Below are 24,712 nucleotides of genomic sequence, written 5' to 3'. Positions count from 1 at the left end.
CTAATGGAGCAGTGTGTGTGCTAATGGAGCAGTGTGTGTGCTGATGGAGCAGTGTGAGTGCTGATGAAGCAGTGTGAGCACTAATGGAGCAGTGTGAGCGCTAATGGAGCAGTGTGTGTGCTAAATGGAGCAGTGTGTGTGCTAATGGAGCAGTGTGTGTGCTGATGGAGCAGTGTGTGTGCTGATGGAGCAGTGTGAGCACTAATGGAGCAGTGTGTGTGCTGATGGAGCAGTGTGTGTGCTAATGGAGCAGTGTGTGTGCTAATGGAGCAGTGTGAGCGCTAATGGAGCAGTGTGAGCATTAATGGAGTAGTGTGTGTGCTGATGGAGCAGTGTGAGTGCTGATGGTGCAGTGTGAGCACTAATGGAGCAGTGTGTGTGCTAATGGAGCAGTGTGTGCGCTGATGGAGCAGTGTGTGTGCTGATGGAGCAGTGTGTGTGCTGATGGAGCAGTGTGTGTGCTAATGGAGCAGTGTGTGTGCTGATGGAGCAGTGTGTGTGCTGATGGAGCAGTGTGTGTGCTGATGGAGCAGTGTGTGCGCTGATGGAGCAGTGTGTGTGCTGATGGAGCAGTGTGTGTGCTGATGGAGCAGTGTGGGTGCTGATGGAGCAGTGTGTGTGCTGATGGAGCAGTGTGTGTGCTGATGGAGCAGTGTGTGTGCTGATGGAGCAGTGTGTGTGCTAATGGAGCAGTGTGTGTGCTGATGGAGCAGTGTGTGTGCTGATGGAGCAGTGTGTGTGCTAATGGAGCAGTGTGAGTGCTGATGGAGCAGTGTGTGTGCTGATGGAGCAGTGTGGGTGCTGATGGAGCAGTGTGGGCGCTAATTGAGCAGTGTGTGTGCTAACGGAGCAGTGCCCGCGTTTATCGCCTATTGACCAGGGAGTGGGCCTCTAGGAGCCCTGTCTCTTCTCTCCTGCCTCACCCTCACTGACGCTTTCTGGGTCCCTGTCCCCTATTGCTCTCTGCTCGGCCTGCTGCCAAGTTTTTATCCTTTGTCATCATCTGCTGTCTTGGCATTTCGTTGTTGGAGGGGTTTACAAAGAGGAGACCAGCATTTAAAAAGTTGGGTTCTTTATATTTTTTAAAGAGAAACCCAACGTCAGCTGTGTTCAATTCGAAGCACCAATGTGAACTCAAACAAGCACGGTGCCCGGGCAATGCCCTGTGGACTCTCTCAGGGAAAGGCTGGGGTGAGATGTATTCTCAGGACCGGAGAGTGGACACTTCCAGGGGCCTCTCCAGGGAAGTGGGGCCTGGCAGGGGTTTGGTCCCCAGGCTCCGAGGCCGCAGCAGACAGCTGCTCCCATCCCTCTTCCCGCCACTGTCCCAGGACAAAGGGTCAGCACAGGCCTCTGCAGGATAACCGATCCCCTTGCCCCAGAAGTGGGATCAGTTTCCAAAAGCAGAAGGAGTGAACCCTGGGCCTGCAAACCCCAGCGCCCTGCCAGCGACGCAAAGCAGTTCTCAGAGGCTGAGCGCTGGTGCAGAGAGGAGCCTAAAATTCCAGCCGCCTTTCAAACCCCAGGGGACTTTTGTGGGTTTTCTGGAACTTCTAGAATCCTCTGAGTCAGAAGCAGAAGTCAGGACTGATCTTGAAGAGAAAAAAGCCAAACAAGCCGAGAATCTGAAAAATTTTCTCTGATCCAAAAATTGCTTTTATTTCAAAAACAATTAAATTGATTTCATTCAGCTTTTTCTTCTGTGACATTTAACCACATTTCTTTTTCCTTTAAAAGTAAAAAAGCAACTAGGTCCCATTCTTGCATGGCAGACCCCTTAGTTCTTTTTCCCCCTGAACATTTTTTTAAAAAATGTTCACAAAACCGTCCTCTAACGCTAAAAAGTCGGTCAGTAATAGGCTGAACTGTATAATCAGGTGCTCATTTAAAGCGTCATATCGGTCCTTCCACAATTCGGGTGTTTTTTCCCCGAATCACACAGAGCGTATTGGTGGCCCGACTACTTGTTGGTGCTCATCAGAAAGTGCCAACCATAGTCTTCCCTGTAAACCCGTGAGGGGCTGCACAGAGATTGAATCCTACCTTACGAAATAGCCAGCGGACTGCCACAACCCATTTGGGTGGCGTTGCCGAAATAAATAGCAAAGCAAAATACGTCACTCAGAACTTTCGATTTTAATTTAATTTTACACTTGAATTCACCAAGTACCCAGATTTCCTGCCGCACAGACCTTAGCTTTCACACACTAGCGCCTTCACAGCTGCCCTAAGTCTGTTCCCCAGGAAAAGCCCGGCCCCGCTGGCCCCAGCTTAGAATTTCGGGTTCGGTGGGTCCAGGTGGAATACACTCCTGGAGACTGTGACGCTAGCAGACTGGGAAACACATTTTGAAAAATACTTTTCTAACACAAACACCACTTCGGTCAGCTTCCTGCTTTCAGCCTGTAGGAAGTTTTCCCGTTCACCCCTTTGTCCTCTTGGAAATGCGCCCCTTTAGCTGCCTGAGCGCCATGGGCGGCTTTACTCCCCGTGTCCACGAGATGGCAGCAAACGCCGTCCCCTCAGGCAGGGCTTCCCGCAGCCCTCCCAAACCTTGACACAGAATTTAAGTGGAACACTGTTTCTCATTGATTTCTTTTTAAAAAATCTTTATTGTTGTGGGTATTACAGATGTCCCCTTCTTCCCCCTGGTTGCTCCCCTCCACACAGTTCCCGCCCTGCCCCAGGCCTTCACCACCCTACTGGTGAAGATCTTCCGTTAATCTCTTTCCCTCTCCCCTCCCCCCTTTCCCCTGATATTCCTGTCCGTTCCATGCTTCCATGCCTTTGATTCTGTTTTATTCACCAGTTTATTTTGTTCATTAGATTTATTGTTCATTTATTTTGATTTTTATTTATTTATTTTTAAATATAATTTATTGAGTTTTTACAGAGAGCAAGGGAGAGGGATAGAGAGTTAGAAACATCAATGAGAGAGAAACATCGATCAGCTGCCTCCTGCACACTCCCTACTGGGGATGTGCCCGCAACCAAGGTACATGCCCTTGATCAGAATCAAACCTGGGACTCTTGAGTCCGAAGGCCGACGCTCTATCCACTGAGCCAAACCAGTTAGGGCTATTTTGATTTTTAGATTCAATTGTTGATAGATATTTATTGCCATTTTATTATTCATATTTTTTATTTCTTCTTCTTCTTCTCCTTCTTCTTCTTCTTCTTCTTCTTCTTCTTCTTCTTCTTCTTCTTCTTCTCTTCTTTTCTCCTCCTCCTCTTCCTCCTCCTCTTCTTCTCCTCCTCCTCCTTCTTCTACTTCTTCCTCTTCTTAAAGAAGACCCTTCAATATTTCATGTAATGCTGGTTTGGTGGTGATGAACTCCTTTAGCTTTTTCTTTTTAATGTGAATGTTGGTTTGCTTGAAGTTGTCTGTGAGGCTCTTTTATCTGACCTTCAGTTCTAAATGATAGCTTTGCTTGGTTGTAGGTTCTTGCTATTCATCACTTTGAATATTTCTTGCCACTCCCTTCTGGCTTGCAAAGTTTCTGTTGAGAAATCAGCTGACAGTCGTATGGGCGCTCCCTTGTAGGTAACTAACTGCTTTTCTCTTGCTGCTTTTAAGATTCTCTTTGTCTTTTGCCCTTGGCATTTTAATTATGATGTGTCTTGGTGTGGGCCTCTATGGGTTCATCTTGTTTGGGACTCTCTGTGCTTCTTTTTCTTGTAAGTCTATTTCTTTCATCAGGTAGGGGAAGTTTTCTGTCATTATTTCTTCAAATAGGTTTTCGCCATCTTGCTCTCTCTCTCTTCTCCTTCAAGCACCCCCATAATGTGAATGTTGATTTGCTTGAAGTTGTCCCAGAGGCTCCTTTTTCTATCTTCTTTTTTTTTATTCTTTTTTCTTTTTGCTCTTCTGATTGGGTGTTTTTTGCTTCCTCATATTCAAAATCCTTGATTTGATTTTTGGACTCCTCTATTGTTGAATCCCTATAAATTGTTCTTTATTTCAGTTAGTGTATGCTTCATTTCGGACTGGTCTTTTTTCATGTCTTTGACATTCTCACTAAGGTCCTTGAAAGTCTCATTAAGATCCATGAAAGTTTCATGTAGATCCTTGAGTAACCTTCTAACTGTGGTTTTGAACTCTGTATTTAGTAGTTTGCTTCCTTCCATTTCTTTCATTTGTGACATGTTTCTTTGTCTCCACATTTTGGCTGCTTCCCTGTGTTTGTTTCTATGTATTAGGTAGAGTGGCTATGTCTCCTGGAATTGGTAGAGTGGCCTTATGTAGCAGGTGTCCTGTAGGGCCCAGTGGCTCAGCCTCCCAGTTTCACTGATTCCTTAAACAGAAGAATACAGAGGCCTCCAGATGTGATTTCATCTGACCCCCGGCTTCTAATCCAGGCAGAGAATAAATATTTCTAGGAGAAGAATGATATGAATTTTACCATCCAGAGGAGGGACTGGACCAAGTTCCTCATCTCTGGGAAAGGGAAGGATTCATGACTTCTCATGGTGGGAGGACAATTGAGTCTGTTATCACCAGTTACAGATGATCTCAGTAATAACTAACTTAAGTCTCTCTGGCATGAATCAGGACATTCCTATCATGTGATCTAGGCTAACAGAGACTTTTGACGCACTTTGAAGGCTAATTAGCTTTTTTAAAAATGAAAACAGATATGATTGTATAGTTTTCAGAACTAGAAAGAAGCTCAGGCACTTTACGGATCACAGGGGAGGAGCCCAACGTTTTTGTCGAACCTGAAGAGTGAAGTGATGGAGTGATGGGGTGGACAGACAAGGCACAGAGAGGGTGGGGCCACGGGGCAGGAGCCCCCACCGAGGGGCAGCTCCATCCAACCTCAGCGTTGTTTTCAGACCTTTGACACATTCACGTTTATTTCTGAAACAGAAAGGGTGGTGATGGTCCGGAGGTCTGTAACACGAGATACATGTCTGTTCGCTTCCCAGTGGAGGAGAAACGACTATAAGGAAATTGGGGTGCTGGATATTTGAGGATGAGAGAGTAATGGTCTCTATTGGTGAAAAAGAATGAATTAGAACTAATGAATGGAATTGCAAGATGGTGAATTTCAGTTTAACGTAACCTCACACACCTGTGGGGAAAAGAAGGGGAAGGACTTACTGTGTATCTGGGCACAGTAAGGCTTTGTTTAGCAGTGATTCCCAAAGTGGGCGCTACCACCCCCTGGTAGGCGCTGCAGCGATCCAGGGGGGCGGTGATGGCCACAGGTGCATTTGGGGGCGATGAGTAACTGCTATGAAAATTTAAAAAAAAATTAATTTCCAGCAGCTGAGTAATATTTTTTCTGGAAAGGGGGAGGTAGGCCAAATAAGTTTGGGAACCACTGGTTTAATGCATGTACTGAAGTGAAATCTCACCACAACCTTATTTGGCGGAAATGATCCTCATTTTTTCTTAGCTGATAAGGAAACTGGAGCTTAGAGAGGTTAAGAAAATTGCCCAACGTTGCCCAGTGGGTAAGAGGGCCGACGCAGCAGGTGGGGCCAGGCCCACCCATTCTCCAGCCTGTGGCAACCCTGTCTCCCCCCCACCCACCACCACCACCAGCAGCGCAGTGCAGGCGGTAGAGGAACCTGCAGGCAGGAAGCTCCGCTTAGGGACTGTGCTCCCCGTTCCTAGGAGTTTATAATGTTCCGCATAAACATCTGCTAAACAATCAGGCTCTTAAATCTTGTGCTTTGATTTACTTCAATACTTTTTTAAAATACATTTTATTGAATTTTTACAGAGAGGAAGGGATAGAGAGCTAGAAACATCAATGAGAGAGGAGCATCGGTCAGCTGCCTCCTGCACATCTCCTACTGGGGATGTGCCTGCAACCAAGGTACATGCCCTTGACCGGAACCGAACCCGGGACTCTTCAGTCCCTAGGCCGACGCTCTATCCAGTGAGCCAAACTGGCTAGGGCTGCTTCAATACTTTTTAAAAGCACGGGTCAGTTGAAGACCTGACAAGGCAAGATTTGTTTATTCCTTACCCCTCTAATTCCAGGGTATTTGAAAGAAAAAATGCCTTAAAATTAAGTACGCTTTTCTAAGGAGAGGAAAACAGCTTAGGCGGTGAGGGACCCTCTGCTTGAGGCCGTGCCCAGAGGGCTTGCTCCGGGCCCCACGTTCGGACAGTGTGACTGTAATGCCACCCACGGCGCTTGAAACAGATCCTCCTGAGAAGGGAGCGTCGGAGCCTCAGAGGGAGTCTGGTCCTGGATGCCATCAGGCACCTTAGGGCAGTGGTTCTCAACCTTGGCTGCACATTAGAAGCATCTGGGAATCTTTTTAAAATCCCGATTTCTGGGCCTCATCCTCCGGAAATTCTGTTTCTTTGTTACTAATGTTGTGGCCCCACTCCATAACAAAGAAACAGAATTTTCGGAGGATGAGGCCCAGAAATCAGGATTTTAAAAAGATTCCCAGGTGATTCTAATGTGCAGCCAAGGTTGAGAACCACTGCCCTAGGGTGAGGTAGGCAATGGCCCTGCCGTGCTGTGGAGCAGAACTTCTGGAACCTTCTGCCTGTCCTTGCTCCTGAATCACTGGCTCTTCGTCCTGTGCTATCCGATGCAGGTTCTGTTTATAAAATTACGTCACATGAATTGTGCATTCACACAAAAAGCAAACTTTCAAATAAGAACCATTTAACAATCGTGTTCTTGCCGCCACTGTTCAGCCGGTTTTGCTGTCATTTGGCTTTGCTCTGAGACTTCTGTAATGTTCGACCCGGCACCGTGAGTCATGCTCAAGGTCAAGCCCTGCCTTGGGAACGGGGCATAACTGTTTATCAGTGTGTCCTGGGACACACCGCATGGCCAGGCTTCATTTTTTCTCAGCTTGACTTCATTTAAAAAAAAAAAGTACTCGCCTAGACTGACCTGAATTTAGCAGCTCGTTATATCATCACAGTAGCATTTCATCCGGGACTATCTGACCCACAGTAATAAACTGTAGGAGAGTCTCCTTCAGAGCCTTGAAAGAACTGAGAGATCATGCCTCCCAGGTAAGACACACAGCAAATGTCGAGCCTAGGTCACGATGTGTGTCATTCCAGGTGGTCTAGCTTCACCCACCACGTGTGAGATTCCAGGTGGTCTAGCCTCAGTCACCACCTGTGAGATTCCAGGTGGTCTAGCCTCAGTCACCACGTGTGAGATTCCAGGTGGTCTAGCCTGGGTCACCACGTGTGAGGTTCCAGGTGGTCTAGCTTTACCCACCACGTGTGAGATTCTAGGTGGTCTAGCCTAGGTCAGTCACCATGTGTGAGCTTCCAGGTGGTCTAGCCTCAGTCACCATGTGTGAGGTTCCAGGTGGTCTAGCCTCAGTCACCATGTGTGAGGTTCCAGGTGGTCTAGCCTCAGTCACCATGTGTGAGGTTCCAGGTGGTCCAGCCTCAGTCACCACGTGTGAGATTCCGGGTGGTCCAGCATAGGTCACCCACCACGTGTGAGATTCCATGTGGTCAATGGCCGTCCTGATAAGCTCTAGACATTCCTTTCTACGCCTGCCCAGCGTGATTTTAAAGATAGGTGCTAGAAGGGTCTCTCCTCTGAAGCGTGTATTTTGAGGACCTGGCCGGTTCAGTTCTCCAGGTGTCTTTTATCTCAGGCTAAGCCTGTGCGTGGTGACCTAGGTCACACAGGTGGCGACTAGGCGAGGCCACACCATGAAGTGTTTGTGGCTAATTCACAAGCTACTGTTAAGGCATCTCTGCATTTGCATGAATCGATCCTGAATGTGGAAAAGATGGTTTAGTGCGTGGATAATCGATAACCACCTAACATCCTATCAAAATGAAGGTGAACTTGGGGATGAGGGATCGTCAGGGGAAAAAGAAGGAGTGAGGTCCTTGAATCATCGTGCGGCTCACGTAGTGACATGCACTACAGCCCCAGCAAGTGATGCTATGTCCGGGTAATCGTGTGCTTCTCTTCCGTGGGTGCAATGAGAGAGCTATGCCCATAGGAGAGGCTGTGATGACAGCTGGTGCCGAGGGCACGTGAAATGCTTGGTCTCTCGTTTCAAGCCTGGTAAGTAGACATACTAATACCCGTGCAACGCCCCCTTGAACCATTGGTGGGAGTACAGGTGTGCCTGGGAGTAGCATTTTCTTTCTTCTGATTCCATTTCACAGCATTTTAATGGCCCTCCTGGGCCCAGAGCCTGCGCTGCAGCTCAGCGTCATGAACCAGATGCTCGGACATCCACGGTGGCTCCGCGGCTGCCGCTGAGGGGAGCACGGGCTGCCAAGGGTGCCGCTGCCATGCTCCCCTGCAGGGTTTTAGCTGTTTAGTTGGGTGTTTATTACAGTTTCCATCCAGCACGACTCTGCATTAGTGTCAGGTGAGCAGCACGTGGTGACCTAGGCTAGGCCACCTGGAATCTCACACGTGATGAGTGGCCTAGGATAGACCTGTCTGAGGTTACAGTGTTCCCTCCGGTAAGTTACGTGCCCAGGTGCTTTCTTCTTTCTTTTTAAAAACAGTTTTAAAAATAATTGGTTTTAGAGAGAGAGAAACATCATGTTGTTGTTCCACGTATGGATGCGTCATTCATTGGTTGCTTCTTGTAAGTGCCCTGACCGGGATCCAAATCTGAAACCTTGGCGTGTCAGCAGGACGCTGCAGCCCGCTGAGCCACCCGGCCAGCGCCTGCCCAAGCATCTTCCAAATGAATCACTGCTTCCTGTTTTGAAGAAACGTGCCTGGGACGCTTCTGATAGAAAATGTTTCTAAGTTTCCCAGTTTTCCTTGAAAAGCACATACCTTCATGACTAGCGCTGCTTTAATCTAGTTTCCTGCTTCAATCTACTACCCCCTCTCTGGTGCCCCCTGCCCCTGTCCCCAGTGGTCTTTTATCTATTCCAGAAAAATGGCTGTTCAAACCCCACTTACTTTACGATGTTCCTGTGTCTCTAAGATGAAATGAGCCCGGCCAGTGTGGCTCAGTGGTTGAGCGTCAACCTATGAACCAGGAAATCATAGATCGGTTCCCGGTCAGGGCACATGCCTGGGTTTCAGGACCCCAGTGTGGGGCGTGCAGGAGGCAGCTGATCAATGACTCTCTCTGCATTGATGTTTCTGTCTCTCTCTCCCTCTCCCTTCCGCTCTGTGAGATCAATTAAAAGAAAAAGAAATAATAAGGTGTTTATTTAAAAAAGAAATAAACTGAAATGAATACATGGAGTTTTTGTGTAAATTCCCTCAAATGAGAAAGATGTCATTAATAGAAAATTCACCAGTTGGACCAGGGGTGTAAGGCAATTAAACAAAATCTTTCCTGCTCTGTGCTTAAGAAAACAATTTGGTGGCAATTTCCCAGATGAAAAGTTATATTTTTTTATTCCTAATTTTAAACATCATTCCAAGGGCATGTTTTTTGACAAAGGAAACATAAATATGGTTTGGTAATAAATCTCAAAAATTTCCCAAGAACAGTATGTTAAACATTTTCCCTAGGGCTCAAGATATGAATCAAGGGATCTATTTAATCAGCTTTAAAAACGTAATGGACAGAGAAAACAGTTACAAAGATGGAATAAGTCATTCTCCTCACGTTGTACTTTCCTCCTCCTTGAGAAAGAATGTTACCCTGTGCTGTCCTTGTGCTACTAGACCAGAGGGGTCCTCACCTGCCCGCCTCCAACCAATCAGCGTGGACTGGAGTTTGCAGACAATAAAGTAGAGGTTTAGCCCGGACGGTGTGGCTCAGTGATTGAGCATCGACCTACGAACCAGGAGGTCATGGTTCGATTCCCCATCAGGGCACATGCATGGGTTTCGGGCTCAATGTGAGGTATGCAGGAGGCAGCTGATCCATGATTCCCTCTCATCATTGATGTCTCTCTCTCTCTCTCTCTCTCTCTCTCTCTCTCTCTCTCTCTCGCCCTGTCCCTCTCCCTACCCCCTCCTCTCTGAAATCAATAAAAATATATTTTAAAAAATAAATTGAAAAATAATAAAGTAGAGATTTATTAGTTGAGGACATGGCACCGAGCCCAGAGGCCCAGGTGAGCTGGTGCTCAGGGCCTGGCCCCCGAGGGGGTGGGGACAGGGAGAAAACTCACTCCTCGCGGGACTAAGGGGGCTGGTGTGGGCTCTACTGATGGGTGGGGCAGGGGAGGGCATGGGTGGTCATCGCACAGCCCGGACGTCAGCTGGGCGTCCTTCCGTCTGGTTTCGTGAGCTTGTGGTCCGTAGGGTCCTCCCGGCCCATGGGCCTGGGGCTGAGACGCCTGAAGCCACGATGCCTTTCGCTCATGGGAACTCTGCTTCTGCGTCAGCAGCCCCGGCGTGTCCTGGAGTCGGCGCTGTGCTGACCGATGGGAGGTCCGCGGCCCGATGGTTGAGGAGGGGCGTGGGGGACAGAGAGGAGAGGGCCGCGTTGCAGACATGGAGTTAGTTCTGCGCGGCCAGAGTTGTGGTGTCTCTGTCATCACCGTCAACGCGCTCTGGTTTGCCAGTTTTAATGCAATCGGGATGCGGCAGGGGCTTTCTTACAGCCCCGCCCGGGGACCTGGGGGCTGCTCCGGTGCGAAGGCCCAGGCAGGTGGTCAGGCAGCGCACAGACGTGTTGTAAGAATCCTTGTCCCTGACATCTTCACTGATGCATCTCCTCTGAGCCGAAGCCTTTCTGCCTGGAGACGGGCTGGCTGCAGGGCCACGGGCAGGGAACACTGCTGTGCAGACAGGGAACACATCTTGCAGCATGTCATGCAGGGAACGCCCCGACCGACCGGGAGAGAACGTTTGTGAGTCTGTCTGAGCCAGACCGACAGCATACTCGGAGCAAGAGCACGAGGCTCTGCACAGGACAGTTTTTTGGCTTCTTTCCTGCATTGGAAATTAAGGAGGGGCAGAGGCAGGGTACATGGAGGGGGAGGGCAGGGCCAGGATGGAGTACAGCGTGGGTAACAAGTGAGGGGATCGCTTCTGGGGTTTCACAGGTGTGTTCCCTGCATGCACAGGTTGTTCCCTGCCTGCACAGCTGTGTTCCCTGCCTGCACAGCTGTGTTCCCTGTCTGCACAGCTGTGTTCCCTGCCTGCACAGCTGTGTTCCCTGTCTGCACAGCTGTGTTCCCTGCCTGCACAGCTTTGTTCCTTGCATGCACAGGTGTGTTCCCTGCATGCACAGGTTGTTCCCTGCCTGCACAGCTGTGTTCCCTGCCTGCACAGCTTTGTTCCCTGCATGCACAGGTTGTTCCCTGCCTGCACAGCTGTGTTCCCTGCCTGCACAGCTGTGTTCCCTGCCTGCACAGCTGTGTTCCCTGGATGCACAGCTTTGTTCCCTGCATGTACAGCTTTGTTCCCTGTCTGCACAGCTGTGTTCCCTGCATGCACAGCTGTGTTCCCTGTCTGCACAGCTGTGTTCCTGTCTGCACAGCTGTGTTCCCTGTCTGCACAGCTGTGTTCCCTGCCTGCACAGCTGTGTTCTCTGCCTGCACAGCTTTGTTCCCTGCCTACACAGCTGTGTTCCCTGCCTGCACAGCTATGTTCCCTGCATGCACAGGTGTGTTCCCTGTCTGCACAGTTGTGTTCCCTGTCTGCACAGCTGTGTTCCCTGTCTGCACAGCTGTGTTCCCTGCATGTACAGATGTGTTCCCTGTCTGCACAGCTGTGCTCCCTGTCTGCACATCTGTGTTCCCTACATGTACATATGTGTTCCCTGTCTGCACAGCTGTGTTCCCTGCATATACAGCTGTGCTCCCTGTCTGCACAGCTGTGTTCCCTACATGTACAGATGTGTTCCCTGTCTGCACAGCTGTGTTTCCTGCCTGCACAGGGGCCATGAGCAGGGTTGGCTCAAAACCTTTCCCTAAGGAAGCTGTGGGCCTGAGGCGTGACTGCCCACCAGGACCTGCCAGGTTAGGAACTTATGATTTATGGTATCACCGCCTCTGCATCCATAGGTAGTAGGCACATCATCTATGAAAAGCTGCTCTCTTCTCCTCTCTCTTCTTTTCGGGGCAGATGCAGGTTCACAGTGACTCTTCTTTGTGTGGGAGGGCGGGAGGGGAAGGTGGCCTGGGTGTCTTAGGAAAGGTATTTAGGATATTAGGGACAGCTAGCACCAAATTCACGTCAAGAAAGATACTTGAAGTGGCTTTATAATCTATACTAATAAAAGGGTGATATGCTAATTAGACCAGACATCCTTCTGGACAAAGCCACAGTGGCAGGGGCCGAGGCAGAGTGGTTAGGGGCAGTTAGGCAGGCAGGCAGGTGAGTGGGTGGGAGCCAGTGGTCCCTGATTGCGAGAGGGATGTCTGACTGCCAGTTTAGGCCTGATCCCACAGTTGGACATCCCCAAGGGGTCCTGGATTGGAGAGGGTGCAGGCCGGGCTGAGGGACCCCTCTCCCGTGCAAAAATTTCATGCACCGGGCCTCTAGTTTATCATATTAGGTACATAAGCATTAATTTTATTCTAATCATGACATTCTCCTTTATTAAGTGATTACATGTGCCAGACACTGACATTTCTCCCTACAGAAACCCCCACAAGGTCAAAGATTCATTTACCTCATGGGATCCACATCCTTTGTTTATGGTGAAAATTACGTTTTCTCTATAGAAACTGATGAAATTAGAACTTACATTGTTTTCTTTCTGTGGTGGGATCTCAATGACCTTTACTGTTTAAATCTTTTAGAGAGAAACATGATTAAAAGGTTTTATTTTTATGTTCTAACCAATTAAAGTAGACTTTTACAAGAAATATACTGATGGAAGGCTTTTCCCCTGAATTACAGGCGATCACACTGGTGGTTCCAGGGATGACCTGGAACGGGGCCCCATGAACACTCCACTCGCAGCTGTGTCTTAGAGTCTCGAACCTCCTTGTGAGGGTAAAAATGGCTGTGGAGGGATTTCTTTCCATTAACAGATTTGATGCCTTAAAATACACTATTTACATACAATTCTATCCTCTATGGCAGCGGTTCTCAACCTGTGGGTCGTGACCCCTTTGGGGGTCAAACGACCCTTTCACAGGGGTCGCCTAAGACCCTCAGAAAACACATATAATTACATATTGTTTTTGTGATTAATCACTATGCTTTAATTTTGTTCAATGTGTAACAATGAAATTGGGGGTCACCACAACATGAGGAACTGTATTAAAGGGTCGCGGCATTAGGAAGGTTGAGAACCACTGCTCTATGGCTTCGATTCCTCAGTTTCCCTGTGCAAACACAGCCCCGCTGTGTGGCCTGGTAAATTAGTAAGGGCCACGCACACCACAGTGTCCTTATGTGGGAGACGGGGAGTGTAGGGTTGTTAAGGGGATTAGCAGGGAAGAAGTGCTTAGAACTGGAACCAGCAGGTGGTAAAAAAGCTGTGCATTTTACTGTTGTCCTTGCCTCTGAGGTGAAAGGGACCCCAGACGCATGCGTGCGGAGTCCCTGGACCCGGCTCCCTGACCTCAAGTGACCGGGTTATTTTTATGATGTTAGAGCCGCAGGTTCAAGGACAGGCGGAAGCCTGCGTCTGGCCCGCCCGGAGCCGGCCGCAGTGAGGTCAGCGCGTGTTTCTGGCCAGCCCTGCCCCCGCCTGGTGCTGGTGGCCCCGCTCCTATCTGGACCGCCCCAGGTGCCAACCCCACTTCAAAGCAAGGCCCCTCCTATTTTTATCCCGTGGGCAGCCCGCCGGGCGCTGCCTCTTGAACAAAAAGTCCTCCCAGGCCTCTGGCTCCTCACAACCACAGAATAATCGGCTGTCCTGGTGCCCTGAGGTGGGCGCAGAAGCGCTGTCTGTCCTCCCCATCGGAGGGGAGCCAGCGTTACTGCCGCCGCACAGCCGAGGGTACGGCCCCAGGTGAGCCCCAGAGGGGCCAGGCAGCACCCCAGGTCAGGGCGATGCCCACGGTCACTCTCACACCCGGACCCTTTCTCTCAAAGGGCTCCCTTCAAATACTTTTTAAAAGTGAGCTGAACCCAGCTGGCGTGGCTCAGTGGTTGAGTGTCGACCTGTGAACCAGGAGGTCAGGGTTCGATTCCCGGTCAGGGCACATGCCTGGGTGGTGGGGTCGAGCCCCACCGTGGGGTGTGCAGGAGGCAGCCGATCGATGATTCTCATCATTGATGTTTCTCTCTCTCTCCCTTTCTCTCTGAAAGCAATAAAAATATATTTTTTAAAAAGTGAATTGATTTAGAACTGAAAATGTAATCTGAAAGCGAACCTAACAGGAGTTAAGATGCATGGTCCGTGGCAGAGTCGGGACGAGCAGCTCTGGCCACCAGCCGCCTCTCTCCCCAGGCCTGGCGTGCGGACTGCGTTCTCAGGGCTGTTTAAGCAACGTGTGCTCACGTGATGCCCTCGTTCTTGATAATACAGCTCAGAAGTCCTGCTCCCATGCACGGTTCTCAGCCAGCAGAAACGGACAGTCCCCTGTTTTTTTATTTTTATTTTTTAAAATATATTTTTATTGATTTCAGAGAGGATGGGAGAGGGAGAGAGAGAGATAGAAGCATCAACGATGAGAGAGAATCATTGATTGGCTGCCTCTTACACGTCCCCCACTGGGGATGGAGCCTGCACTCAGGCACGTGCCCTGACCAGGAATGGAACCGTGACCCCCTGGTTCATAGGTTGATGCTCTACCACTGAGCCACACCAGCTGGGCAGTGCCGGCTTAGATAAGAGTGCTACCACAGAACTTCCCCAAACTCCATGTGGTGGAGGAAAATGTAAGATTCACTTGCAGATCCCAGGGAATATGAGGTAGAGGCTGTTTTATTAAGAGACTAGAAAAGCCCTGACCAGTTTGGCTCAGTGGGTAGAGCGTTGGCCTTCGGACTGAAGGGTCCCAGGTTGGATTCTGGTCGAGGGCATGTACCTTGGTTGCGGGCACATCCCCAGTGGGGGGTGTGCAGGAGGCAGCTGATCGATATTTCTCTCTCATTGATGTTTCTTCTGTCCCTCTCCCTTCTTCTCTGTAAAAATCAATAAAAAATATATATTTTTTAAAAAAGAGACTAGAACAAAATGATCTAAAAGTTCTCCTGACCCCCGACTCCCAGGTTGATTATGTCTCAATAACCTCCAGGGAGCGTTTGCCCGATATTTAAAGTTCTCGGTAAGGGAATTCCAAATCTCCGTGGAGAATTCATCTAAGACTTTTCTCAGGGCAGTTTAAACGCCTCACAGTCCCACAGACCTAAGTGCAACCCTTTTCCCTCCACGTGAAAACCTCCCACCTGCTTAGAAAATGGATTCCTTTGCAAGTATTGCTGCATCCTACTTGTCTCGCCAAACTTGGCCTGACTCGGGGTTTGGTGCGTGCATGTTGGGGGTGAGGGTGGGCGAGAGTCTTTGCATAAGAGCCGCACCATATGCCACTGACCTGGGGGAAGGGCCGCACCGCCGGGGGTGACCACACATCGTGGCAAAGCCAGCCCCGTCTCCTGGTTCTGGCGATGGAGAAATGGCCGTTCATTCCTCAGCAAGCACCAAGCACCTACTTGTCAGGCACTGTGCCAGGTCTGAGGACGTCTTAGTTGGAGCTAAATTCTAGCGGGAAGAAGCAGGTAAACAGACTAACTGGATAAAACATTTATTCTGGTAGGTAGGCATGAGCCTAGGGGGAAACCAAGCAGAGAGGGGGGATGGGGAATTTTGAGAAACAGAGAGACTAGCCGAAGTGCGACCCTGTGATGTGAGTCAGGCCTGAAGGAGAGGAAGCGGAGTCGTAGGTGCTGATGCCAGGAGGCAGCAGGGTCAGCAGGTGCAAAGGTCCTGGGGCACCAGGATGCCTGGTGAGATCATAGCAGGGAAGAGGCCAGCGCAGCCGGATCAGAGGGACAGGGAGCCCTGGCCAGGCGGCTCAGGGGACTGGAGTGCCATCGGTCCACCAAAGGCTGTGGGCTCTCGGGGTTCACACGGGAAGCAGCCTTCATTGAAAAAAATCTCTGAGCTCTTTGTTTTCAGGACATCACTCAACCATGTGCTGAACTTTCTAATTTCTAAGCTTCCGTTCTTCCAATGATTTTGAAAGTAAACAGGTGGGAGAAAGACCCGAAAGTAAGGTCTTGTCTCTCATCCGGTGCGGTGGGTGCCCTGAAGTGTGTGGTCCTTAACCCTCCCAAAGGGAGTGGTAGTCCGTTCTTCCTCCAGCTATGAGCGGCGATGCTAGTCCCCTGGCCGTGCACTCAGGAGCCCCGCCCGGGTGTCTGTGGGGTCTTGGGTCCCTTTATTATCACCCCTCAAGTCTCTGGGGTGTTAGGACCTGAGCTGCTCTATCTGGAGACAGACCAGGGAAGGCAGGCGTCCCTGGGTGCCCCAGGGATCTGTAGACCGATGCTGTTCTCGTCCGTTGTAAGGACCGAGGGAGGCATCCCCACACCACGAGAGAGAGACGAGGGCTGCATTTCTCTTCGCCACACCGAATGCCAATGCGTCTCGTGGTTTAGACAGTCCCTCCCGGTCCTGAGCAGCTGGGTGGAGAGTCCCTTCTTAGATGACCTGAGGCTAAGCTGCCACAGCGGAGCTAACGTGGAGGGTGTTGTGCGCTGCCTGAGGGCGAGGACCTCAGTGAATCACCCCTGTGTTCCTGGGAGCGCAGTCGAATGCCTGGGAATAGTAGGTGCTCAATAAAATGTGTGCTGAGTGAGTGAGGACGGCAATGCATAGATAATGGGAAGTGGCAAGCAGCCCTCCCACGGTGATGACTGACACCAGGCTTGGCCCCGCCCACCCTGACATAGAGGGAAGAAGACTTATTACATTAGGATAAGGAGGCAAGTTTTTGCTAGGATTCAGCCATTATTACTGACGTTTTAATGACTGAGAAGAGAGAAGCCAGACCCATTCTACGGACCCCCCCATTCTTCTGCATGAGCCGAGTATGAACCATCTCTGTTCTTTGTGTGCCCCATGGGAAAAAGCAGAAAGAAAACACTGCAATCAGAGATGTTCGGTCAGATCCAGGTTTGCTGTTCACTTTAAAGTTAATCGCTTGACTGAGAAAGAAAAGCTGTGAAAACCGTTCACTGGCCCTCGCTGGTGTGGCTCAGTGGACAGAGCGTCGACCTGCATTCTGAAGAGTCCTGGGTTCGATTCTGATCAAGGGCACTTGCCAAGGTTGAGGGCTCGATCCCCAGTAGGGGGCGTGCAGGAGGCAGGTGATCAATGATTCTCTCTCATCATTGATGGGTCTGTCTCTCTTTCTCCCTCTCCATTCCTCTCTGAAATCAGTAAAAATGTATATAAAAACAAAACCAAAAACCATTCATGGAATTTGAACACACTCACCGGCCTGGCACCGCTTTCCGTCCTGGAGGGGACGTGGTGGGCCGTGAAGGTGCCACCTGCCTCGGGGCACCCACTGCTCCCGCCAGCCTGGCCAGCAGCGCCTCCTGGGGCAGAGTTTGTGAGGAGTGCGGGCGGGGCCAAGGCCCTCGGAAATCCTCTGTGTGCACATTCGACAGATGGAACATTCGCTTCCAACGGGGAATGTTTCAGGGACACAGACTGTCCAGGAACCCAGGGATGCGGCTCGTACCAAATGCAGGAAGAATATAACAGCGGGGAGCGCTGCCTCAGAGATGTGGCGACCCCCGCGCTTAGGGACGAGACCCCACCACCCTCCCTCTGCCCAGCACAGGCAGGTCCCGAGGAGAGGCCTGCCCTCCGCCAGGCGATTGGCGATAGCAGGTCTCAGCGCTCACGCCTGTCCCTGCTGTAGGCAGAGGCTGAGGCGAGGTGCAGATTAAAGTCACTTCAGGGCAGAAGGGGCCCGAGGTCATGGTCTGCTTCCGGGCGGTAGATGTGTCCCATGTATTGTGTGCGGGAGCACAGGACGCGGCGCGGTGGGCAGAGCGTGCAGATGTGAGTGTGTGGGGGGCAGTCAAGGCTGGGGGCTCCCGGGATGACAGGGGGTCACACCCAAGAGACTTGGGAGCCTCAGAGCTAAGGGCTTGGGGGTGGGGAGCGAGCAGGAGGCCTCAGTCCGGTCCGGCCGAGAGCCCTGCACCTGTCTAGGCAGCCGCCTCGGCCCCCGCCTAGGCTCGGTGGGACCTGCTCTTACAGGGCGTGGGCACAGCCCACCAGGACCCAGAGTAGCAGCCATCAGCACAAACCACAGTGACTAAGATGCCCTAACCTTGTCCTTGCTTCTAGGAGAGTGGACGCTCGCTGTCTCTCCCGGGAAGACCCGTCCCACCCACCGTTTCTGCGACACCTGCCTGGGCGCGCCGGCCTGCTCTCCGCCACCCCGCCCAGCCGGCCTCGGGGCCCGAGGGAGCACACAGGAGACTCGCTCCCTGGGAAGCAGCAGCCGAGTCTCCTCTGGGTCTCGTGGAGGAGGCCTTCCGGCCCAGAGACATCCGGGACTCCGTCGTGGCCAACGTGGTCTCGGCCGCTCGCAGGAAGGTGCTCCCGGCACCCACGGAGGGGTGGGGTGACGGGCTGCCCCATGCCCCGAAGGCCCCAATGGCCAGTGTGGGCCTGTGCGGGAGCCGAGAGTATCACGGGGCACCCCTCCCCAACAGTAGTGTCCCCACCCACTCCCAGTGGCTGCACGCCTCTTACAGGCAGCCTTCCAGGAATGATTCTTGGATGACATCCCTGGAGACCCGGTCCGAGTACTGCCTGTCGGCAGCCGAGGGCAACTACAACCCCTACCCCAGGGGGTGGAGACGCCCCACATGAGGCAGAAGGTGGGTCGTGGGCCCCGTCACGGTCGCTTTTAGCGATGTCCCTCGGCAGGGCCTCTGACGCCTGCGGTAGCTTTAGATTCACTTTGGTCTTAGCGTGTTCTCGAAGTCACCTGAGGGTGTGTGTGTGTACGTGCACGCGTGAGCACGGATCAGGCCCGTGTCTGCTGACGCACAGAACCTATTTGAAGAGAAAAATCCATTCCCAGTGTGGACATGCTGGCTGGCATCTCACTCATCACTGTAATCCCACATCTGCCACGGGGAGCGGGGAGTCTCGCACCCGAAGCCCCTCGGGTACCACGGAGGAAGCCCTTTCCTCTGTGCGGCCCGGTCCAGGCAGGAGCGCGTGAGACACAGCGCCCACGGCCGCGAGCAGCAACGCCAGGGACTGTAACGTGGGAAGCTCTCAGCAGAGCCGGGCAGTGAGGGCTACATTCACCACGAGCCCCTGGGTGTTATTTGAAGCCTTTCGCAGAAACATTTCAAAAAATCGGAATAAAATTCAGATGATTTTGTAGAGCGGCCACATCGGCATTCTCAGCAAGAAAGAGCTGCCTGAGAGGAAGACAGTTACATGTTGCAGAAGGATGTTTGAGTGAACAGTGTCACGTGTGGGGAATAGAAAGGCCTAGGTATTGGGGGGTGGGGGTGCCTTCAATCCAGCTACAGCCGGTGGCCTGAGACCGGGCGCACCGGGGTCCAGGTGCCCCCGCTGGTCAGGTGGTCTAGTCTCATGTCCTCACCAGCTCTGACACGCGAAGCTTCTCTCGTTGGTAGGATGAGCCCTGATGTGTTCATTATGCATGTTTGCTGCTCATCACACACATGGGCTGAGCCCCAGAAGAGAATGAGGTCGTCGGTGTCTTACAAAGGTCCGAGGAATCGTTGGGTGGCAGGTTCTGTGCTACGTGGTACGTGGAGGGAGGTCGACGCGAATGAGGAAGCTGCTGGTGGATTTAAGGAAGTGGTGGAGGGGTGTGTCTGGCGTTATGCAACAGAGGTGGTGACCATCCCTTTAGTTACAGGAAACGGTGTTTCTTTACGAAGCTGTCACTAGGCTGTTCCCAGGAGGCGGGCAGCTGCCCGGCCGGCTCCCTGGCCCGCGCCTTGTTAGCCCGACACGAGACCATGCACGTCGGCTCCTCTCTGCTCAGCCCACAGGCACCGGCCGCAGGGGCTCGCCAAGTGTTTCCCATCAGAAGCAAGACCTGAGGCCATTTCAGAACAAAAAACATGTCAAGCATTGAAAACGTTCTTAGGTACTAAAAAGAATTATTTTGCTTTGTTTTACTTTTTTAAACATATATTTTTATTGATTTCAGAGAGGAAGGAAGAGGGAGGGAGGGAGAGAGAGAGAGAGAGAGAGAGGAGAGAGAGAGAGAGAGAAACATCAGTGATGAGAGAGACTCATTGATCGGCTGCCTCCTGCACACCCCCTACTGGGGATGGAGCCCCCAACCCGGGCATGTGCCCTGACCTGGTTCATGAGTCGACACTCAACCGCTGAGCCAGGCCACGCCGGCTTGTTTTACTTGTTAACTCTTGGACTTACCATTATGATGGTGTCTCTCACAGAATAAAACTTTAAAGCATGTTTCCAGGGCACAAGTGACGCCCGGAAGTAGAAGAAGACAAATTTGAAGAAATCACAGTGCATTCTATTATGGTGCACCCACCTTCTTTATTTATGGAGAAGAGAAGGAAGTTTCCTGAGGTTATATTGTTAAATTGTCTTCAATTGATACAGTGTTAATTGACTCGAATTATGTCATTATTGATCCCTAAGACTTTCTCTGGCGTCTTTGAAAAGAATGCCTGACGTATTGATTAGCCGGCGTCAGCAAATTCTCGAGAACCCCCCACGTAAAATGCGTATCCACTTCACACGCTATCCTGGCTGAATCGTTCTAGACGGCAGTGTTCTGAGATGTGGCTGCTTTAGCGGGAAAGACTGCCTGACCGGATGAGATCATATCGTATTGCTTTCTTCCATCAGTTGTAGAAGTTACTTCCGCTTCTCCTAGGAGTCGACACACTCTAGTTCCAGGCGTTGATATACATGATAGAAGTCACTAAAGCTTTCACTGCACAAAATAGAGAGAAGTAGGTGTGTTTTTAAAAAATAGACTTTCTGTTATTATTATTTTTAAATGCATTTTATTTTATTTTTTTAGAGAGAAAGGAAGGGAGAGGGACAGAGAGAGAGAGAAACATCCATGAGAGAGAAACGTCACCAATCTGCTGCCTCCTGCACGGCCCCTGCTGGGTGTCGAGCCCGCAACCCGGGCATGTGCCCTGACCAGGAATCGAAGCCGGTGACCTCTTGGTTCCTGAGTCGACACTAAACCAGTGAGTCAGACCGGCTGGGCAGACATTTTAAACAAATGTTTCAGTATAACGCAGCCCCCAGCTCTCCGCAGGAACTAGATCAAAGTGCCCAGGTACTAAGCTGCCCGATGGCCCCAGACACCAGGAAAGGACACGCGGGCAGGGAGGGTGTCCGTCTCACTCTCGCCGGCAGCGCACGTCTCGGGCGCTTATGACACATCAGTGTTTCAAGTCATGCTTTGCGGGAATCACTCTGAAAAGCAAAAGTGTCCCCGTCGCACCCTCCCACAGTGGACTGAAAAGGCGAGAAGCGGGTTGCTCAGCTCAGCTGATGTTGAGGCAGGCCACGTGCCCCCGAGGGCTGGGCCTGTGAGAGGGAGCCCCCCCCCCCCAGACACCTGCCCGCTGCAGCAGCGCCCCCCGCCCCCCAGGGAGCCGCGTCCGAGTGCAGCCCACACGAGGAAGACCCTTCTCGCTGCCGGCGGGGACACCGTTTCCCGTGGAATAAAGCGCATCCCCTGAAAGCACAGGCGCCAGGCTCAGCCACCGGACCCAGCGCCGTTCCGCCGCCTTGGGGTTCAACATCTGATCACCGCATGTGTGTGACGTGTTCGCTCAGATTATTCCCATGTTGTCCAGGATTCTGGGTTTCATGAGGGCACCACTCTAGTCCACGTAGCTCTGAATGGGTCTGTTTTATGTTCCGGCGCCATAACTCACATGGGAAAAGGCGTGTGTACGGATGAATGAATTAGAACGTTGGGTACAATGATGCCATCACGGAGGCTCAGCTATCAGCCTGGGGGAGGAACGGCAGGCATGCTTGCTTTTGAAGAGGAAGTGGATGTTCACATTTGATTTCTAGCTACACGGTCCACACTTTTTCGTTAGAGAGAGACCGTGTTCCTGCTGGTGAGCTGGGCGGTTGCCCCTGTGTGTATCCCAGACCCTGTAACCGAGAGATGCTGAAATGCACAATTACATGAGTAATAAAAGGTAACTTGAAAATCAACTCAGAGGCTTTTCGTTTTTCCTTATAAAGGATTGTTCTGAATTAGCCCTCACCCCAAAGAACATTTAATCTCATCTACCACATATTTTTAAAATGTCCGTGTCTACAGTGTCCGTTTCCAGGCACATCAAAAGAACTTCACGGTCCGTTTCCAGGCACATCAAAAGAACTTCACGCTCATTGGCAATATTTTAACTGTAACATTTTAAAAACTTTAGAAAAATCTTATCTGAAAATGTCATCAGTTTCAAATGTAAGAGGTTTGAGATCCAAACATATTCTCTTATGAGTCTTCTTCTTATTTATTATTTTTAAATATATATTTTATTGATTTCAGAGAAGAAGGGAGCAGGGAAGAGAGAAGGAGATAGAAATATCAATGATGAGAGGGAATCATGGATCGGCTGCCTCCTGCACACCCCCCCACTGGGGATCGAGCACAACCCTGAGCAGGAATTGAACCCTGACGTCCTGGTTTATAGGTCGACGCTCAACCACTGAGCCCCGCCAGCTCGGCCAAATGAGGACTGTTGTAAAGATCAATGGATAGAAGGGGTGGTCGCTCCGCCTGCCTTAGGTGGGAATGCCCCAGGGAAGGCCGTCTCTAGGAGGAAGCCCTGGGGCTCGGTCTCTAGGCGTTTCCAAGCACAGAGAGACAGGTAGCTTCTCTAGGCGTGGGGCCCACACAGCCGAGGCAAGGGGAGCTCAAGTCGGGGATCAGAGCAGCCACAGAGAAGCCCTGAGAGCCGCCCGTGGGTCCTGGCCCCTGGCCTTAAACTGAGGAAGGCACTGCCCCACTCACTCCCACGTGGCCGTGGCCGTGGCGAGTGATGTGGTGGCATCAGGAGTAGCAGTGGCCGACCCCGCCCTGTGGGGGGCAGGGGGCTTGCTGGTTTCTCCTCCCATCACTCACCCGTGCTCCTCCTGGGGGCACGCAGGGCAGAGGGGAGCCACGTAAGGAGGGCGAGTTACCTGTTTCCCCATAACTGGGGGTTGTTTGGACCTTTATGCCAGTTTAGGCCTCTCTGTCCTGGAATTCAGGTGACTCCTCTGCTCCTATTTATAGCAACGACCACCTGACTGTTGGCAAGAAAAATGCCGGTAAGTTACCGGGGTTGGTTTGTCCTGGAGGGCTGGGAAGAAGGAAGAGAACACTGATGCTGTGATAACACAGTCAGAGTTCACTGCTCAGCCAAGCCAGGCCCCGCCCACCCGAAAACCACCCCCAGGGCCAGGTGTCTGCCTGCAGGGGCGGGGGGTATGGGGGGAAGGGGGGAGGGCTGCACTGCCCCGTGAACTCTCCCCACCCCGGCCGCAGTGGGCTGGAGACAGCAAAGTGCCTGGGTTCCTCCTCTTCCATTAAAGTGAGAGGAGAAGGAACCACGAATGGACTGCTTGGGTCTCGAAGGCCGTCCCGGAACCGGAGCCATGAGCTAGCCCTGGAGGAAGCTGGGAGAGAATTTGCAACACCTTTTGTTTCACCTTCCCCTCACCCTAACGTCCCTCTCAGAACACAGCACTCGACGCCATTCCACGCTCAGAAAAGGCGGGCAGGAGCGACTTTCAGCCCTAAAATTCCTGCATAAAACAGATGTTCTTACCAGAAACATGGGCATTGCCTTCCCCTTAAGAAATCTCCCTCCAGGTGTTATGCCCAGATTTCAAGATCCCCACATTGTTGTTCGATGTTATCAATGACAAGATTTGATTCTCAGCAAAGACAAGGGGGCTTTGGTGAAGACTCGGGATTGAATTTCAGCCCCCTCTGACCCAACGGCCAGAAGGGGAGGAGAGAGAGAGTGCCGTGAGAAAAACCAGGGTTTTAATAGGGGGTGGAGTGAGGGGACTCTGGGCCCTGCCGATTGGCCAGGCGCAAGCCGGGTCTTGTTACATAGGATGCGGTAATTCTTATGGCACGCACATCCCTCAACTGTCATTGGTTAGTTTAAAGAAATCCCAGGCATGGCCAGCAGAGGCCTGGGCTTCCGGGAAGAAGGGGGTCTGAGCACATGGCTCCTACCCCAACATGGAGGATACGGGGCAAGATGGAGGGCATAGCCCTCACCCTTTCACCAGGCATTAAATTACCCAACTTGACACCTTCCCCACATTGTTGTTTGACGTTATCAATGACAAGATTTGATTCTCAGCAAAGACCAGGGGGCTTTGGTGAAGACTCGGGATTGAATTTCTCTGATGAAGGGACACAGCACGTTTGGGCAGCATGAGTGGTCCCTCCGTTCCGTTCCGGCCTGGACTGTTTTTCTTGGTGCAACGAAATCGGAACCGGAAAACCAAGGGGTTGGGCGCCTGTCACTACCTGAGCCAATTCGGCAGAGACAGGGTTGGATCCTATGTGAGCATTTATCCCAGTCCTGCCGGCAGCAGGGGGAGCAGCAGGTCGCCCACAGACATCTGCTCTGCACCCCCATACGCCAGCTGCTAAAATGGGGTAGGACAAGGATTACATGGGGAAGCAGGGTTACAGGCATGGGGAAGCAGGGTTACAAGGCGTGGGGAAGTAGGCTATGCAGGCTGGGTGGGGCTCCATTGTTTGGGCAACAATCCTCCCAGGAAAATGGACCGCATTCCAAGGTTGACTCCCAGGTCCCGGGGTGTACACCTCCCAGGCAGGTCAGACTGTCCTTTCCTTAACCAATCGCGGGTAGCAGAGCATGATGAACATTTCCCGTAACCATAGCCAGTCCCCAATATTCTACTCTCG

The 24,712-nt window shown here is 51.5% G+C and overlaps 1 protein-coding gene across 1 annotated transcript in view; it reads left to right on the top strand.

The window, feature by feature from the left end:
* Positions 1–19,282, top strand: part of SYNPO2 (synaptopodin 2) — a gene marked incomplete at its 5' end in the record, with an annotated part of 28,348 nt that extends 9,066 nt beyond the window's left edge. The window contains 1 exon segment of the mRNA XM_006109587.3: positions 18,109–19,282. Coding sequence (XP_006109649.3) covers positions 18,109–18,639 — 531 coding nt within the window.
* Between the last annotated feature and the right edge of the window lie 5,430 nt (positions 19,283–24,712).

The sequence above is a fragment of the Myotis lucifugus genome, unplaced genomic scaffold (genome assembly GCF_000147115.1).
Source record: "Myotis lucifugus unplaced genomic scaffold, Myoluc2.0 scaffold_929, whole genome shotgun sequence".
Taxonomy (NCBI): Eukaryota; Metazoa; Chordata; class Mammalia; order Chiroptera; family Vespertilionidae; genus Myotis; species Myotis lucifugus.
The sequence above is the reverse complement of the archived record's forward strand: the minus strand, read 5'-3'. Positions and strand labels throughout refer to the sequence as shown.